At 40.0% G+C, this 19,715-nt stretch overlaps 1 protein-coding gene across 5 annotated transcripts in view; it reads left to right on the top strand.

The window, feature by feature from the left end:
• LOC143033438 (uncharacterized) overlaps positions 1 to 19,460 on the top strand; it is a 125,325-nt gene extending 105,865 nt beyond the window's left edge. For all 5 annotated transcript variants that reach the window (XM_076198883.1, XM_076198879.1, XM_076198877.1 and 2 more), the window contains 2 exons: positions 15,462 to 15,533; positions 16,363 to 19,460. In XM_076198883.1, the coding sequence (XP_076054998.1) occupies positions 15,462 to 15,533; positions 16,363 to 17,663 (1,373 nt within the window). In that variant the 3' untranslated portion in view covers positions 17,664 to 19,460. The remainder of the gene's footprint in view (positions 1 to 15,461; positions 15,534 to 16,362) is intronic.
• Positions 19,461 to 19,715: the final 255 nt, after the last annotated feature.

Genomic DNA, 19,715 nt, shown 5'->3' with positions numbered 1-19,715 from the left:
TGAAAAAGATGTCATAGAAAAGTTTAAAGATCAACCAAAACTATTTTACAGATTTGTAAACAATAAACTGAAAAACAAACAAGACTTGGAGAAATTAAGACAGGAGGGAGTTGAATACACTGAGGAAATGGAAATGGCGGAAATTATGAACAAACATTTTAAATCAGTGTTTACAAGGGGGAACATACAACCTGAAGAGAACGAATGGAAAGAGAAAGTCCCCCCTATGGAAGAAATAGAAGTAACAAAGAATGAAATATTAACACACTTGAGTAATCTTGATGTCAGAAAATCGCATGGACCAGATGAAATAGCAAACTGGATACTGAAAGAATGCAGGAATGAACTGGCAGACAAAATACATAGCATACTAAATAGTTCCTTGAAAGAAGGAAAAGTTCCAGAAGATTGGAAAAAAGCAAATATAGTACCTATATATAAAGGAGGAAATAAAGAAGAACCTACCAACTATAGACCAGTCTCTCTAACAAGTACAATAGCAAAAATTTGTGAAAGAATTATCAAAAGTAGATGGGTAAAATATTTAGAAAAAAAAAACAAAGTGTTAAATCCAAGGCAATTTGGATTCAGACAAGGACGATCATGCGTCACCAATTTAATATGTTTCTATTCAAGGCTAATAGATATAATACAAGAAGGAGATGGATGGGCAGACTGTGCATTTTTAGATCTAAAGAAAGCTTTTGACAAAGTACCACATAAGAAGTTGCTTAAGAAATTAGAAACTGAAGGAGGAATACAGGGCAAACTACTAAATTGGATGGAGGACTTTTTGCAAGAAAGAAAAATGAGAGTAGTGATAAGAAACCAGCACTCAAAATGGGATGAAGTAATAAGCGGTGTTCCGCAGGGAACAGTTCTGGCCCCAATAATGTTTGCTATATATATTAATGATATGGATGAAGGAATAGAAAGCTATATGAGCTTCTTTGCAGATGATGCAAAACTACTGAAAAGAGTGAAATCTGAAGAAGATTGTGAATCACTACAGAGAGATCTAAATAAAGTACAAGAATGGAGTAGGAAGTGGGAGATGGAGTTCAATACAAAAAAGTGTAGTATAATGGAATTTGGAAAAAGCAAAAACAGGATAACAGGAGCATATAAATTGGGAGAAGAAGGAATAAAAAAAGTAGAAAATGAGAAGGACCTGGGAGTCATTGTTATGAATAATATGTCACCTGAGAAACATATAAATAAGATTTTTGGAGAAACTTATAATTTAATAAGAACAATCAAAGTTGCATTTACATACCTGGATGAAGAAATGGTGAAGAAAATCCTAATCACCCTGATAAGACCAAGATTGGAATATGCAGCAACGATATGGTCACCAAGTACAAAAAAATGTATAAAAAAACTTGAAAGAATACAAAGAGCAATTACAAAATTGGCACCAACACTCTCAAAACTATCATATGAAGAGAGACTAGAAAAACTTGAACTACAGACACTAGAGCAAAGAAGAGAGAGAGGAGATTTGATAGCTATTTACAGAATCATGAAAGGCATAGAAATTACTGACAGAGAGAATCTGATAAAATGGGATGACAGAAATACAAGAGGACACGGAAAGAAAATAAAAAAAGACAGCTATAGAAGAGATTTGAAAAAGAACAGCTTTCCTCACAGAGTAATAGACAGTTGGAACAAGTTAGATGAGAAAGTGGTGTGTGCAAAAACAATACATGAATTTAAAAATAGTTTAGATAAAATGAGACATGAAGACGGGACCCCACGAGCATAGCTCCCCTTCCCGTAAAATACAGCTAGGTAAATACAACTAGGTAAATACACACACACACACACACACACACACACACACACACACACACACACACACACACACACACACACACACACACACACACACACACACACACACACACACACACACACACATATATATATATATATATATATATATATATATATATATATATAGCTGTATGACCATGTTGAGGAACTTTGGTGGGAAAGCCAAGACATTACCTAATCTGCCACAGTCCTTTTCTGCACACTGTGTTGAAAACTCTGGAAAGGCTGATTAACAGACCTACAATCCTTTGTTTTGCTCTTGGCATTTCTCTTGGAGTTGCCTTAGACTAACAACAACAACAAGCATGCCTGTCTGTGGTGCTCATGTTGCCTCAGAATCCAGATTAGCTCTCTGGGAGGTGGTCTTGGGCAGCGGTGGGTACCAGTCTGCTAAATAGTATATATGCAAAGACTCTTCCTGCAACAATTAAATTTTGAAGATTTTTTTTTCAGGAATCTGTTTCATGACAAGACTTAAATAGTATTGCTTTTGTTGGTAAAGTGATTTCAGATAACATGACTCATATAGTTGGATTATTTTTCATTATATTTTGTAAACTTTTAGGAGAGTTTCTTGAGCAATGCTATAGAGACGAGGACTTCCAGGACTTTGTCCGCTTGAACCAGCACGGACTCAATTCCATCTGGGAAGGAACCCTGCGACCGTTGCAGCATTTGAATCATGTAACGGCTGCACCGGTCATCTGCCAGACTGGCTTTTCTTGTCACAGCCCCTCTCCCTTCACCAGTGGTGTTGCACAGGAACAAATCAAACTCACCAAAATAGTTAATTTAGCGGTGCACTAAAGTTATCACGGAACAAAAACAAGTTGGTTAGTTAATCTAGATTTTTTGGGAAATGCTGGTGAAGGCTCTCTATCATCGTGTGTGAAATAGTTTTGAGTACTGCTTCTGGGAGGTGCTGCCCACTGCTGGTGGTTGCACTGCATGTATACAGGTGCATGGGGTATGATTTGTTGGAATCCTTTTGGAATGGACCATTCTAGGCATGAAAAAGCTTGGTGATGTTTCCATGCCTTATCATAATCATGGTGAAAAAAGGGTTATTTCTACCATATTACCTGGACTTCGTGAAACTTATTCTTGATAAAGGTAGAACTGAAACCTATGTGTATTCAAGAAATCCAGATCCTTAGTCGCTTCTCTCTTCAACATAACAAAACAACTGACATCAACAAAATGGCACTCCACGCGGTGTCTGCCCATTGAGAACTGTCTTGGTAAAAGGCCTCTCAAGGTAGTACCACTTACTCATAATAGTTTCCAAAGGAGATGCGAGAGCTGCTGTTAAGGGCAGTTCTGGAAGATCTTATCCTTTTAAATACTAGAGAACACTTGAAAAATCGAATCTTCTGCTCATCGCCTTCGTCGGCCATCCATCGAGTATCACGCAACCGTTACAAGCCATTTTTTCCAAATCTAGCTCTACAAACATTTTAATGGGGACAGCTACTCCCTATTTCTCCCCTCCCTCCAGATTCCTATATATTATGGAAACATAATTCCTCATACTTTTACCACCTGTTCTTTGAATTCATGACACTGGATTTCTGAGCAGTTTTTAGCCTGTGACATCTGTGGAAGAATGCCTACTCTGTATTCTTTCTATGGCAGTTTCCTTCTTTCATCATACAAATGTTCTGTTGTTGTAATTCTGTCGATGAAATATCTGTTCCCATGGATAGTAAATCCTTTTTTCAATGGTTAGGAGTTAATAGAAGGAGGTACTCAATTCCTCCACCCAAACCTCGTGAATAAGGGCTTACAACATCGTGAGTTAGGGAATAGAAACAATCATAACGATATGGGCTAGGGGGTAGGGACTATTTCAACATCCTATGTTAGTGAATAGGGATAATAGAATGTTGTCGGTGAACTATGAAATCTGACTATCCCTATGATCTCGGTGTAGTGATATATATATATATATATATATATATATATATATATATGTATATATATAGATATATATATGTGTGTGTATTTATGTATGTATATATATATATATATGTATTCATAACACACACAAACACACACACACACACACACACACACACACACACACACACACACACACACACACACACACACACACACACACACACATATATATATATATATATATATATATCTTTATTCAACCACAAACAACTTTTAATTCCATGCCATCGCAATCGAGACTGAAGAATCGCTCGATGGAGACATTTTGTTTGAAATTGAAACGTGGACGAGCCGAGGATTCGAACCCAGCTAACCCGTAACAAAGTTACAGTGACTTAAACCAATGAGCTATCAAGAGAGAATAAAGATATCAATTGATCGCTGGGAACCATTCAGTGTAGATGTATATATATATATATATACATACATACATATATATATATATATATACATATTGATAAGTATTTTAGACAAATTATTTGGATGATGGAGAACATAAACACAGGGGAAGGCTCGGAACCCTAAACACTCTAACGTTTCGTTCGCGTAGAACTTCTTCAGAGAGTGTATGTAGAACTGCAATTGAAGTTTATGTACTAAACCTAATTACCTTTTCGGACACTTGGGAAAGGTCGTTTTTCTGGCGTGTTCTAGAATTAAAATACTAGTTTGTTTAGCTAAATTGATAAACCCTCCTCGATGGTTCGATGAATTATTAGTTGAAATATATGCTGATTCAACAATTCTTCTAGTGAATTTATCAAAACCTTTATGTAGCACTTCAGCTCCTCTCCAGTTTGGTAAATGATCGAATTTTTCCGCATGAACTACTAAAGAATTAGATATCCTATGTGCTTTTATGTCGTTTTTATGTTCATAATTTTTTTTTCTAATCCCCTTGATGACTCGCCAAAATATGCCATTGAGCAACTATTGCATGGGATTTTGTATACGACGCTATTTTCGGGATTGGCTCTCTTTTCGGAAGTCTTTATCAAATCACCTATCCTCTTGTTAGTTATTTTAGCTATGTTTATACCTGTTTTTGTTAAATATTTGTCTATTATTGGTGACGTTTCTGAGCCAGGTACTGATATAAAATTGGTATTATTTTTATCATTTCTCTCTTTCTTTCCGCGATTATAAATATTTATTGCTTTTTTTTGTTCTCCTCAACATTCCTTCTGGATATCTAAGTTTGTCAAAGGTTTTCATAATGTAATCAAATTCGTCTTCTAGGTATTCATTGCTACAGATTCGTAGTGCCCTGAGAAAAAATCCTATTACTATACCACTCTTTGTCCTATCATCATGTACGAAGAAGTAATGTACTAAATCCTCTTTGTTTGTTTCCTTTCTGTATACTGAGAAAGTCAGTTTTTTCTACTCGTCGTATTAACGTATCTAGGAAGGGCAGTTTTCCGTTTTGTTCCTCTTCTACGGTGAACTGAATGTCGCTGTTGACCCCGTTAAAGTGAGAATGCTTAACGCGGTCAACAGCGACATTCAGTTCACCGTAGAAGAGGAACAAAAAGGACAATTAGATCATTTACCAAACTGGAGAGGAGCTGAAGTGCTACATAAAGTTTTTGATAAATTCACTAGAAGAATTGTTGAATCAGCATAGATTTCAACTAATAATTCATCGAACCATCGAGGAGGGTTTATCAATTTAGCTAAACAAATTAGTATCTTAATTCTAGAACACGCCAGAAAACGACCTTTCCCAAGTGTCCGAAAAGGTAATTAGGTTTAGTACATAAACTTCAATTGCAGTTCTACATACACTCTCTGAAGTAGTTCTACGCGAACGAAACGTTAGAGTGTATAGGGTTCCGAGCCTTCCCCTGTGTTTATGTTCTCCATCATCCAAAGCATTTATACATATGTATATATATATATATATATATATATATATATATATATATATATATATATATATTGCTAATAAGAACACGGGTACGTGTGTTCACTTATGCAAAGTAGACCACTTGGAAAAAGGAAACTAACGAAGCAGAGCGCTTTCGTATATTACATCTTCAGTGCAACAAGTACAAAGTAATAGAAATGCATACATAATATATACACGAAACAAAGGAACAAGGACAGTTTGGATATGGGTAGCGGCCAATTACCCCCTGGGGGGCGGAAGGTCATTGTCAATTAACTTATGATGGTGGGGCGACATCAGGTCACAGTCGCCAGGGTCACATAGTGTCGATGGGTTACAATTTACCTGATATCATCTTACTAATTTCTTGACAAATAAAATTATCAAGTTTGTATAAGCCTTTATGAAGGTTGGTATTTTGATTACTGGTGGTATGAATCAAACTACACTCTATTAAATTTCATGCATAAAAGAAGACGGGAAGAAATCCCTTCGGGCTGCGTCAAATTTTGCTCACACATACTACCTCACCCCTTATCCCCCCACCCATTCCACCTCATGCATCACAACATCATCCATATACAACCATTCTCCATTCACCTCTGTCTTCTGCCCTCTCCCTTCCTTCCTCAACAGACATTCCCCTCTTCCCAAAAGCCCCCTTCACCCCATCCATCCACCTCATTCTAGGACGTCCCTTCATGTTCACTCCCTCCACATCTGCCTTCCATACCTCTTTTACTAGTCTTTCTTACTCATTCTTTCCATGTGTCCAAACCATCCTAATACTCATTCATCAACCCTATCTCCCAACTCCCTTTTCACCCTTGTTCTCCTCCTCACCTCCTCATTTCTCACTCTATCTACCCTAGTAACCCCCATCATACTTCTCAGACACCTCATCTCAAACACATTCAAACTCCTTCTCTCTTCCTCTCTTATGTTCCATGTTTCTGTCCCATACAGTGCTGTTGGCACAATCACTCCTTCATACAGTCTCCTCTTAGCATCCATTCCCAATTGTCTATTCCTCATTACACCTTCACTCTACCTTTTCCTGCCACATTTGTACCCAAGTATCTAAAACTATCCACTTCCTTCAGTCGCTCTCCCTTAATGCTCACTTCCAGTCTACTGCCACTTTCACCCCTTGTACATCACATCACCTTACTTTTACCCACATTTATCCTTAGCCTTCTTCTATCACATACTCTCCCAAACTCTGTCACCAACTTCCTCAATCCCTCCTCCGATAACAATAATAATAATAATAATAATAATAATAATAATAATAATAATAATAATAATAATAATAATAATAATAATAATAATAATAATAATAATAATAGTAATAATAATAATAATAATAATAATAATAATAATAATAATAATAATAATAATAATAATAATAATAATGATAATAATAATAATAATAATAATAATAATGATAATGATAATGATAATAATAATAATAATAATAATAACAATAATGATAATAATAATAATAATAATAATAATAATAATAATAATAATAATAATAATAATAATAATTGATGATGATGATGATGATGATGATGATGATGATGATGATGATGATGATGATGATGATAATAATGATAATAGTAATAATAACAATGATAATGATAATGACAGTAGTGACAACAATAATAAATATGTCATTTGGGGAATTTTGATTGTAGGTAACCTAAAGAGGGTTTTGTTCATAAGCAAGCCTGAGAGTCTCGGCTGTTGTTGACTGTTGCAGCTGTTCCTGTGTTGCAAGACACTTCGCAACCAGCGGCGGAACACATCAAAATCAAAGCGCTCAACACCTCTGGTCTCCCAACTAACACCTAATCTATAACCGAACCTAATGTAACTGAACCTATTCTAGCCTAACCTGACCTAATTCACCCTAATCTATCTTAACCTAACCTAACCAAAGTAAACCTAAGTACCTAATCAAACCAAACCTAAATAAGTGTAACCTCACCTAACCAAACCAACCCTAACCTAATCAAATTAAACATAAGCCAAAATAAACCTAATAAAGTCTGTCCTAATCTAAACTAACCATTCGTAGCTTAACAAAACCTAACTGTTTCAAACCTAACCTAACATAAACTACCCAAACCAAATAAAGCCAAACCTAACCTATCCTAAACTAACCTGATCTAACCTAACCAAACCAAAGCAAACCAAACTATATCTAATCTAACCTAACCAAATCCAGCTTAGTCTAAATCTAACTTACCTAACCTAACCAAATCAAACTTAATCCAACTAGGTTTAACCTAATCTAACTAGATCTAATCTAACCTAACCAATCCTAGCCTAACCAGAAATAAACTAACCAAACCTAAGCTAAGCTAAACTAAGCTAAGCTAAGCTAATCTAAGTTAACTCAACTTAACCCAGCCCAACCCAAACCAACTCAACCCAAACCTAAGCTAAACAAAGCTAAGCTAAGCTTATCTATGTTAACCCAACCTAACCCAACCCAACCCAAACCAACCCAAACCTAAGCTAACTTAATCTAACCTACATAACCTAACCTAACCTAACCTAACCTAACCTAACCTAACCTAACCTAACCTAACCTAACCTATCCTAACCTAATGCAACCCAATCCAACCCAACCCAAACCAACCTAACTCAATCCAACCCAACCCAACCCAACCCAACCCAACCCAACCCAACCCAACCCAACCCAACCCAACCCAACCCAACCCAACCTAGCCCAACCCAACCCAACCCAACCCAACCCAACCCAACCCAACCCAACCCAACCCAACCCAACCCAACCCAACCCAACCCAACCCAACCCAACCCAACCCAACCCAACCCAACCCAACCCAACCCAATCAAATCAAATCCAGTCCAACCCGACCTAACTTAACCTAACCCAATCTCACCTTACCTGACGACCACCAACTGATGCTGAGCAGCTTTGCTGACTGCCGTAATACATCTGTCTCTACACCAGTCGCTTAGAGGAGTGGACTTCGAAAGGCTGAGATAAAACTCTTTCGTCTGCGTATGGGTGTGTTTTCTGTCTACGATGTAAGCTAGGGTTTGTTTATTTGGTCTCTGTAGAAAGGAAGGCGTTGTGTACAGTACTTTATGTGGTTGACTTGAATTTACGTGCATTACCTTTTTTCCATTGTTCTGTAATTCTTGGCATTAGTCTGTAGTGTTGTAGTCAATGTATGTTCCGTCCGTGTTTTTCTCTGCTTTATTGGATTTTACATGTGACTTTTCCTCATTTAGCTATCTAAACTGTGGGAAGAAAAAGCTATGATAACGTTTACAGCTACAATAGGAACCTTTCGTAACAGGTCCCTTTCCTGCCTTCGTATCCCTTCCTAGGCTTTCAGAACCTAACCTGCGCAAACTTTAACTGAACCAAACTAAACCCAACCTGACCTAACCCAACTTAACCCGACCTAACCTAACCTAGCCTAGCCTAGCCCAGCCTATCGTAACCTAACCTATCGTAACCTAACCTAACCTAAAGGAAAGGGTCTAAAGCTGTATACTAAGTCGGTTTTAATGCATCTGCATGTCACCTTTTCTTAGATTAGATTTTCTCCTGCAATTTTTATTTTAGAATAAATCTTCACTTTTTTTTTTTATATAGGAGAGGATTACTCACCTGTTGTCATCTGTCCAAGGAGGTCAGTCTCCGGTTGTCAGCAGACTTTATCTGAAAGAAATATGAATGAAAATAGGTTGATAAAAAAAAAAAAAAATGGGTTTGGTCCAGAGATCGTAGAAATGAGGGAACTACGATTTTTCGTAAGCCTACACAATTGATAGATTTTTTTGTGTAGCGCAATTTAGGAAATTTGATGTAGGAATGGGTCGGACCCCCGTCTGAACGGGAATTCTGGGGGGGGGGGCCGAAGGCGTGGTCGGGGTGGAGGGAGATAGCTCCCTTCCCTCCCTCCTCACCTTCAGCTGAATAAAGTCGGCTGGTATTTGCACGTCGCGTTAACAAATTGAAATATGAGAAACTTAATCGATTTTTTCCCTCTTTTTTTCCCACTGGTTCCGTGCTTAGCTAAATAAAAATTGCTTGCATGAGAACGCTTCACCTAATTACATGTGATTTTTTTCCTCTTATTTTGCATGTCTTCCTGCTCGCTTTTATTAACAAGATTCATGTGGACTTTCATTTTTTCTTTTCTGTTACGATTAGAATGTTGGTGCGTAATTTTCTCTTTTAATCAGCGGTGTTCGCACACAAGTTATACAGTCACCGACCAAAGTAACTACCGGAGGCTCGCCGTCGCCAGCGCTACGAGTATTTCAGGGTTGCGCGTCCCAACTCTCAAATAAGCTGCAGTGAGACATGCTGGTTGAAGTAATTGTTCACACACACACACACACACACACACACACACACACACACACACACACACACACACACACACACACACACACACACACACACACACACACACACACACACACACACACACACACACACACACACATATATATATGTATATATACATACATACATACATATACCAAGACTCTTTCCCCCTTACAAGGGAGGTAGCCAAAAAGGAAAAGGCATAAAATAATTCCCACCCATTCCATCCCTGAATACACTCCACACCCCTCCACCCTCCCTCTTATCTTAGCACCTCCTGGATGACGGGTCATCCCTGCACCTTGTCCACTGCCCTGGGTCAGAAGCAGTGTCGCAAGACACAGCACATACACAGCAAGGCCGCTTCATTAAATCGGCGACCCCCCTCCTCTCCGTCCCCCCATGCATAAAAGGAAAGGGCGGGGAGAAATCCCTTCGGGCTGCGACAATTTTTGCTCACACATACTACCTCACCCCCCATCCCCCCGCCCATTCCACCTCATGCATCAGAACATCATCCATATACAACCATTCTCCATTCACCTCTGTCTTCTGTCCTCTCCCGTCCTTCCTCAACAGACATTCCCCTCTTCCCCAATGCCCCCTTCACCCCATCCATCCACCTCATCCTAGGACGTCCCCTCATGTTCACTCCCTCCACATCTGCCTTCCATACCTCTTTTACTAGTCTTTCTTCACTCATTCTTTCCATGTGTCCAAACCATCCTAATACTCTTTCATCAACCCTATCTCCCAACTCCCTTTCCATTCCCGTTCTTCTCCTCACCTCCTCATTTCTCACTCTATCTAGCCTAGTAACCCCCATCATACTTCTCAGACACCTCATCTCAAACACATTCAAACTCCTTCTCTCTTCCTCTCTTATGTTCCATGTTTCTGCCCCATACAGTGCTGTTGGCACAATCACTCCTTCATACAGTCTCCTATTACCATCCATTCCCAAATGTCTATTCCTCTTTAATCCACCAAGGCATTTACTCGCTTCTCTCAATCTACATTCTACCTCCACCTTCACTCCACCTTTTCCTGCCACATTTGCACCCAAGTATCTAAAACTATCCACTTCCTCCAGTCGCTCTCACTTAATGCTCACTTCCAGTCTACTGCCACTTTCACCCCATGTACATCTCATCACCTTACTTTTACCCACATTTATCTTTAGCCTTCTTCTATCACATACTCTCCCAAACTCTGTCACCAACTTCCTCAGTCCCTCCTCCGATCCTGCCACAAGTGCAGTGTCGTCCGCAAACAACAGCTGGCTCACCTCCCACTTTTCTCCATTTTCTTTAACCATCTCCAATCCCTGACCCACTACCCTTGCATTTACCTCTCGCACTACCCCATCCATGTATAAGTTGAACAGCCAGGGCGACATAATGCATCCTTGACGAAGTCCCACCTTTACCTCGAACCACTCACTCTCTCCATTTCTAATCCTGACACAAGCTCTACTACTCTCATAAAAACTCTTGACAGCTCCTAGAAGCTTTCCTCCTATCCCATATATCTGCATAACCTCCCACAGTGCCTTTCTGTCTACCCTGTCGGAAGCCTTTTCCAGATCCATAAAAGCCCAAAAACATCCTTCCCCTTTCCTATAGCTTTCTCACATATTTGTCATACCACAAAGATCTGATCTACACAACCTCTACCCGTCCTAAATCCACACTGTTCCTCACCAATTACTCCCTCTGTTCCTCTCCTAATCCTCTCAATCAAGATCCTCCCATAAGCCTTCCCAACTACACTTAACAAGCTAATCTCTCTGAAACTACTACACTCACACTTGTCCCCTTTTCCCTTGTAAAGTGGAACTATACAGGCACTCCCACAGTCCTCCGGCACTCTACCCTCTCTCCAGCAAACATTAAATAACCTCACCATCCAGTCCACCATCACTGTACCTCCGTATTTTTTTTTTTTTTTTTTTTTTGATATTCTGCATGGCATCCATCCAGACCAGGTGCCTTACCTGCTTTCATCATCTTAACAACTGCCTTCACTTCATCTTTCCTTATTTCTCCTCCATTTTCCTCAATCATCACTTTCATTTTCTTAGCATTTCCCACTGCAACTATCTTTCCCTCCCTATCCTCCTTCACATTTAGCAACTCCCTAAAATATTCTGTCCATCTTCCCCTTACTGCCTTCTCTTCCATTATCATCTCTCCATCTGCACCTTTTACCTTTTCTTCTCTACTTGATTCGCCTCCTCTTCTTTTCTTAATTTCTTTCCAAAACATCTTTTTATTACTTTCAAGATTTTCTGTCATACTCTTACCCCACTTCACATCTGCTCTCCTCTTTGCCTCCTTTACCTTTTGTTTTACTTCTCTTTTCTTTTCTTTGTACCTCTCATATGACTCCCTCGTCCTATTTTGTAACCAATCTGTGAAAGCTCGCTTCTTCTCTTCTACAACCTTTTTTGTTTCCTCATCCCACCATTCACTACCCTTCCTTCTATTTCCTCCTGTCCTTCTTGTTCCACACACCATCCTTGCACACTTTGTGACCCCCTCCTTGAACCATCCCCATTCCTCCTCCACACACAGCTCTACTCTATCCTTCACTCCCTCCCACTCCTCCTTCAGCTTCTTCTTTTACTCCTTCTCCTTTTCCTTTTCATTTAAAGAGTTCACTCTAAGCACCTCCCTACCTTTTGTCCCTTTCCTCTTTCTCCATCTATCCTCCACTCTCAACTTACCTTCCACCAAAAAATGATCTGATATTCCCCCACCCTCTCCCCTTAGCACATGTACATCCTTAACTCTTCCTATCATAGTCCTATTTACCACTACATAATTCATCAACGCTCTATCTACCACCCTTCCATCCACCACCCTCTCCCATGTGTACTTATGCTTGACTTTCTTCCGAAACACTGTATTTGCTATCATCAACTCTCTTTCTAGACACATTTCCACCATCAACTGTCCACTACGATTCTTTCCTGGAACTCCACATTTCCCAACCACTCCATCAATTGGACAATTTCCTACCCTATTATGGTCTCCTAGTACTATTACATTGACATTTCTCCCTAAATCCTCTATGCACTCATTTAAATCTATCCAAAAGGCCTCCCTTTCTTCTACACTCTTCTCACTGCCAGGCCCATATACACTTACAAAGACCCACATCTCCTTTCCCAGTTTCACCTTCATCCACATTATCCTTGAGGAAACCTCCTTCCACTCCACTACCCGTTTACCTATCTCTTCACTTACTAGAATAGCCACCCCTTCCCTCCCTCGCCCTCTCTTCACTCCTGATAACCTCCCACTTACACTCCCAAACTTACACTCACCCTTCCCTTTCAACTTAGTTTATATATGTATATATATGTATATATGTATATATATATATGTATATACATACATACATACATATATATATATATATATATATATGTGTGTGTGTGTGTGTGTGTGTGTGTGTGTGAATATAAAAATAACAGATTAGTTACATTTCCTGTTTTGTTTGGCTCCCAAAAATAGTTAAAATACGGTGGTGTCGTAATTGTCAGCTGCGCATTAGGCTACTCAGCCATGTTCTGACCTAACGGCAATCCCGATGTCGGTGACTACTCGTACAGTCGCGGTCAAACATCTCTCCTTCCCGTCTTGAATTTAGCTGCAAATACAATCATCGCTGCCGAGGCGACCAACGATGGGTATCTGCATGCTGTAGTCTTGCGGCATGTACGTCGGAGAGAATTAGCTCCCGCTGCTCTTCAAGTCAACATTCTCACCTCTGTCTAGATGTGGAGCTGTGAGTGTCCGACAGTTGGCCCCTCTGGACAGGGCCCAGAATCTCTGTCCGTCAGCTTGAGCCATCGTGCCCCATTTGAAGACATACAGACAGTCCAGTCACCACAGTGACAACCAGCGACTGCTCATACTCAACAGGTGGCGGCGGCGGCACACCAGGCGGTTAACATGCTACTTGCTTTTGCTACTTCGTTTGGATAGAAACGACTTTGGTTACAATATTCTAGATTTCCATAAGAACGTCTCAACAATGTGTCTTCTAACATTCGTATTCTAGGTTTAACTTCTTTTAGTCTGTCATTCAGCTTCTCACTATATGACGCAAGAAGAGTAATTTGACCTTTGGAAATTTGAAGAGCAGAAGCGCGTAACCGAAGTCGTTCCTACTCGAGTGAAAAGCGGCGGCAAAGCAAGTAGCATGCAAGCGAGAAATGCCCCTAGGCGCACCTGCCCACTTTAACACAGTGGATGGCGGTCCAGTGTATTGTCCTGATATATATATATATATATATATATATATATATATATATATATATATATATATATATATATATATATATATATATATATATATATATATATATATATAGGCTATGTGGATAGCTCCAAGGTCCGTTACCCAGTCTTTGTGGTAGGTAGGTAGGCAGGTTTTCAATCAGTGAAACTCAAACTAGTAATTATCATCGCTACAGAGCTGATCAGATTGTTTATACTGAAGCTGCACTTCATTATAAGGATTATTCTTAAAGACAAACGTTAAATATAGATGCAACATCTTCTAGCCATTGTATTTGCTTAGTCATCTTCGGAAGAGACATGTCTTTTGAGAGCGGTTGTACTTAATTCATGCTCATTTTATCGGCAAGTTGGGTTACAGAAAACAAAACTGGGAGCAGCTGCTTCAATTTAGACTATTCGGGCGAAATTTTTTATAAAAAAAAAAAAAAACCGCACAGGAGTTCTCCCACAGACGCCATACATTCCCTAATAGTGACGAAGTCACTAAATGTATAGTGATTAAGGACATGAGTTCAGTCGCACCCTCCCTTCTAAGTGAAATTACTTGACGTTAGTCAGAATGATATCACGGGCAACGATTGGTTTAACGCAGCTACCTTGTCCCGTATCAATGTATTCCGGCTTTGATTATGATTTCCATTATTTATGTACAGTTTCCTCCACTTGCAAGTATCATAGTAGTTGATGTCTTTGACGAAGGAGCTGTGGAGGTCGTATATCTCTGGGTCGTAGATTTACGACATGAATGAGGCATTTACGACCTCATTGTAGACCTTATTCGTATCGTAAATGTTTGACGTGAAGACATACGCTTGCTACAGTTTCACCAGTTGTACCCTGCCACTAAAGCGGCATGTTTTATTTCTTACATATTTTAAAGGTTACTATCATTCCATGTCCCATGTCGTTGAAGTGTTGTATACTGTGTCACCCCCTCCCCCCCTTTTTTGTGGGTGATGCCGAATATCTAAGTATGTAATGGTTATATTTAGTTATTTTGGTCCATACACATTATGGCACTAACATAATTTAATTTTTGTGATGTTAATAAGATTTTACTTTTTTTTTTCTGAAGGTGCGAGGAAGTTCAAGAACTGGAACACTCCTAACCGGCACAATCCTTCAGACATCCTGGGAACTTTCCGAGGTTCGTATGTCAAGGGCTGGCTTAGGTAAAGAGTACGCCACGCAGACCACATTTCAATAAATCACACAACAATCTCCTTTACTAATGTTCTGTGGAATGATAGATCGAAAGGCATGCTACGCACAATGTTCCCCCTAATCACAGACCAACACTTTAGCAGGGCAGAAACCTTACTTAGCTTTACTGATATAAATCTGCCATTAAAAAAATATCTTCCCAGCATCCCTCCCATCTCTACCCTCACCCTTGCCCTCACAGGGCACCGTGTAGATACTTCCGTCTTTTTAACGCCATTTGTCTTCTTGTGGTTGAGCCCAAAGTACATGAAATAATTGTGCGCCAAATGTGAGATTAAAATGTTTTTGCATTCACCTAACCTAAACCTAATCAAACTTAGCCTAACCTAACCTAAACTAACCTAATCCATTCCCCCCTTTTCCTCCTCAGTTCCCTCTTTGCTTCCTCTATTCTCGGTCCCTTTTTCGTCATACATTCTTTCATGCCTTCCGCCAAACTGTTCTTCGGGTGTCTTTCTTTTTCTGTTTCTCTCCATCAGGATAAATTATTTGTTGTTCTATTTTTTTTTTTTTTTTTAGATAAAATGATAAAACTTCTCTTAGTATCCTGGGAGTACATATTCTCTAGTAATCTATCTCCTCCCGAGGGACAGATTATAGATAATGACTATATGTATACATTCTTATTCAGATGTATTTACATAAGATAAGCTCATCTAATTTTGTCATACTAATCACTACAAAAGTAATGAAAGTAAGTTTAGCTAGCAGAGCTATGTCTAACGTGTTTCTGTATATTTTTGCTTTTCCAGAGAGACGACATCCATACGGTAACCGGGTAGTAATAGGTCCCGAACATGAGGAAACCCCGAGAACCAAGAACCTCAAGTACAAGAAAGTTGTGTTAGACCGAGAGGGGACGCCCCAAGGTCTGGCGATGACGTCATCTGCTCCAAAGTACGATATGGGCATTGCAATGACGAAGAACACGCTAGACCAAGAGGAGTTCTTCCGAAGGAGTAACAGGCAAAGAGCGGTGGAGCAGGCGGCCTACTCGGAGGGTTGCATCTACGCCTACACCACTCACCAGAAGACTTGTCTCCACTCCCCTCTCCGAACCCGTCACCAATCGGAGCAGACTGGTAAACAACGACGAATACCAGATATACAGTTGACATTGACCGGGAACGAGAATCAGAGGCCGGCCTTCCTTTGCCCCCCCGTAAATCATGCCAGAGATATGGACGAGGTCATTCCTAACTCGCCGACCACCCCGAAGAAATCCCTCATCCAGAATTTTGCCAGTGACGTGCTAGAGGAAAACATTTGTCTTTTTGCCGAGCCTCTCGAAGAATTAGAGCGTGACGGCGTTGATATGAACATTCTTGGCAAACACTTGCTCAGTAGCAAGAAAAACCCTGACGAAATCAGGTCGTGGAGCAGCGAAGCGCTCCTCGACACTGAGAAGGGTCGGTCTGAGGATACGCTCGACATGACCTCCGTCAGTGCTTCTAACCCGAACCTGACAGAATACCTTGGCGGCGGCGACGACAACAAAGCAGAGCAGATAGGCAGTGCTCCCTTCCTCGGGGTGGAAGGCTCCAAGGTCCGGTGTAACAGCTACCAGGAAGTGCTCTGTGTCCATTCGGACTCCAATTTGGTGGGGCCAAAGAAAACCATTTCCGCCGATGACATCGACACTGGGCAAAATATGGAAGGGAATGTCCGTCCAATGCCATTCCGTGATAGGGGATATACCGACGGGGGCACTAGATGGAATAACAGGAAAACGTCTCGGCATCATTTGATGTGGCAAGCGAGTGTTGAAGGACTTACTGGGTCACCTCTGGATTCAAAATCCAAACGCCACTGTCAAATGTCAAAACAGAAGACTTGTCACGTTCGACAGGTCGACATTGGTCAGTTCTCCAAGGAAGAGCAGGGCAGGGGCCCGAAGAAGGCGAACGAGGGCAACTTCTTGGGATTCGCTTCTCTCCTTACCACCGTCAGGAGGTCCTTCTCTGATTTTTTCTTGGTGGAACCAACTAGTGACAATGAAGACAAAAAGAAGAGTCCCAATGTCATACCGAACTCGTGCGCTACAGTCATCTAGGGGAAGTCTCCACTGCCCCCCACACCGTTATTCTGCCAAAGCACCAGAAACCAGCAGTGAATGAACGTTCTGCTCTTTGAACCCTGCGGATTCTGTAACATACATACATACATACATACATACATATATACATACATGCATATACCAAAAGGCCCTTTCCCTTCCCAAGGGGGTGACATAGTTCGGGCCTACACTCACCCTTCATCCATGCATTTCACATCCATCCGTCACCCATTTGCTGTCCCTTCTATGTCAGTTCCTTGTGGATGAAGGGTCATCCCTGTTCCCGCCCATTTCTTGGGTGAGATACAGTGCAACTTCTGAGTTGGTAATATAAGGTACTTTATGAATTTTGTTTTAACAAACGTCAGGTGGTTTTACGCAGTTGAAGGGTGAACCCAATACCAAATAGAATTTTATAGCTTTAGCCGGAATAGAATATATGAAGTGTATCCTTGTTGAAGGGGTTCAAGCGTGTGATAATGACATTGATTGAACGGACCAAACCATTTCGAACCATTCGTTCCTATGTTGCCAAAAAAGAACATACTCTGGTTTCTCATCGGATTTCGTAATGATACGCTTTATTCATTGTAGTTTTCATGGTAATAGATAATAAAAATAAAACCAAATATTCTGATTGATAATGTGGTTGGATGTATGTTCTCATTTTGTCTAGACGTATGCTGAAATATTTGAATGAGGAAAACATTTTTCTTCTCGGTAAGGATACCAGCATTGTGCGTGTTGTTTTAAAGAGAAGTGAGGATGTGTATATGTGAATACGAAACAGAAGTGAAGAAATAGCCACAGAATGATGGTGAAGATTGATTGCCAGATTCTTACCTAGTCAGTTCCAGTGCCTGTGGAAATATTTGTCTTGTTTTTCGATGGTTACGTGACTCATTTCAAGTGCCATCGGTCGTGACACCACATGCCACCGGGGCGGCTTTACATTTAAGTCGCTTCTAAATTTCTCTAGTCTCGGATAGATTTTTCTGTGTAATAATGCCCAAGAGTATGTCAATAATAATATATTTATTTTATTGCCATGTCTGCGATAAATCAGCTGACCACTGAGCTTCCAGAATCGCTCCTAAGAAAATGGTGCAAAGAAAACGATAGCCTGCTACTTTTGCGTGGAACTGGAACCAGCAAGAGGCTGACAATAACTTCATGACCTGATCTTGATGGTGGGATTCCTGAGGACGAACACGTGGAAAGTGAGTCATCCTTGCTTCAGCGTGTTTCTCAGTGGGTTGATGAGTATCCGGTGAAAAGGCCTTTAGGTAGGACATGAGTCGCTGGCTGTACATGTTTGTGCTCGAATTTCACTCAAGCCCGATGCTCAGAACTTTAAATGTGACGTTGTAGTCATCTGTAACGTGCTTAAGGAATATCTTAAACTCATTCGGTGATCAAGTAATCCCTGTCGAAAAATCTATTGTTATTATTTTGTGGTCGGTCCTCACGTTTTTCAAGGAAAATGAAGTATTTGTATCGGAAAATATAATTTAGTTGAGTGGTCAATTTCAATAGTATAGTGTTTGTATTATCAATGGTCAGAAATGTGTGAATGGATCTCGTAAAAAAAAAAAAGACTGAAATACGACATCTGTAAGGTCTGAACACTGAGGTGACTTTTAATCTGCACAGACTTGTCAGCTTTGGTGTGCAGCCTGTGTTCACTCTGTTAACTTTGGTGGCCACTTTAACTCTGAAAACTTTAGTACATAATTTGAATCGTTAAAAAGTCCCCCTAATAGGAGTGTGACTCTGAAGGTAATATAAGGTACTTTATGACCCAAAGTTGAGGGTGCTGGTGAGTGTCACTTCTTCACACAAATTTTTCTTTTAAAGAATCCTCTGGAAATAAAGATTTAGAGAATTAGTGGAAGAGAAGACTAATGTTCCTTTACTACGTAGAATCACGTTACTGAAATGCATCGTTGTATCTAAAAGATAATCAAACAATTTGGTTTGTGAAACTTTGATTTTTCCTTCTAGAAATTTTTTTCTTAAAGTACATCTTTCAGGCACTGTTGTTTGATG

Source organism: Oratosquilla oratoria, chromosome 15, assembly GCF_046742065.1.
Source record: "Oratosquilla oratoria isolate Oo_2021 chromosome 15, ASM4674206v1, whole genome shotgun sequence".
NCBI classification, from domain to species: domain Eukaryota; kingdom Metazoa; phylum Arthropoda; class Malacostraca; order Stomatopoda; family Squillidae; genus Oratosquilla; species Oratosquilla oratoria.
The sequence above is the reverse complement of the archived record's forward strand: the minus strand, read 5'-3'. Positions and strand labels throughout refer to the sequence as shown.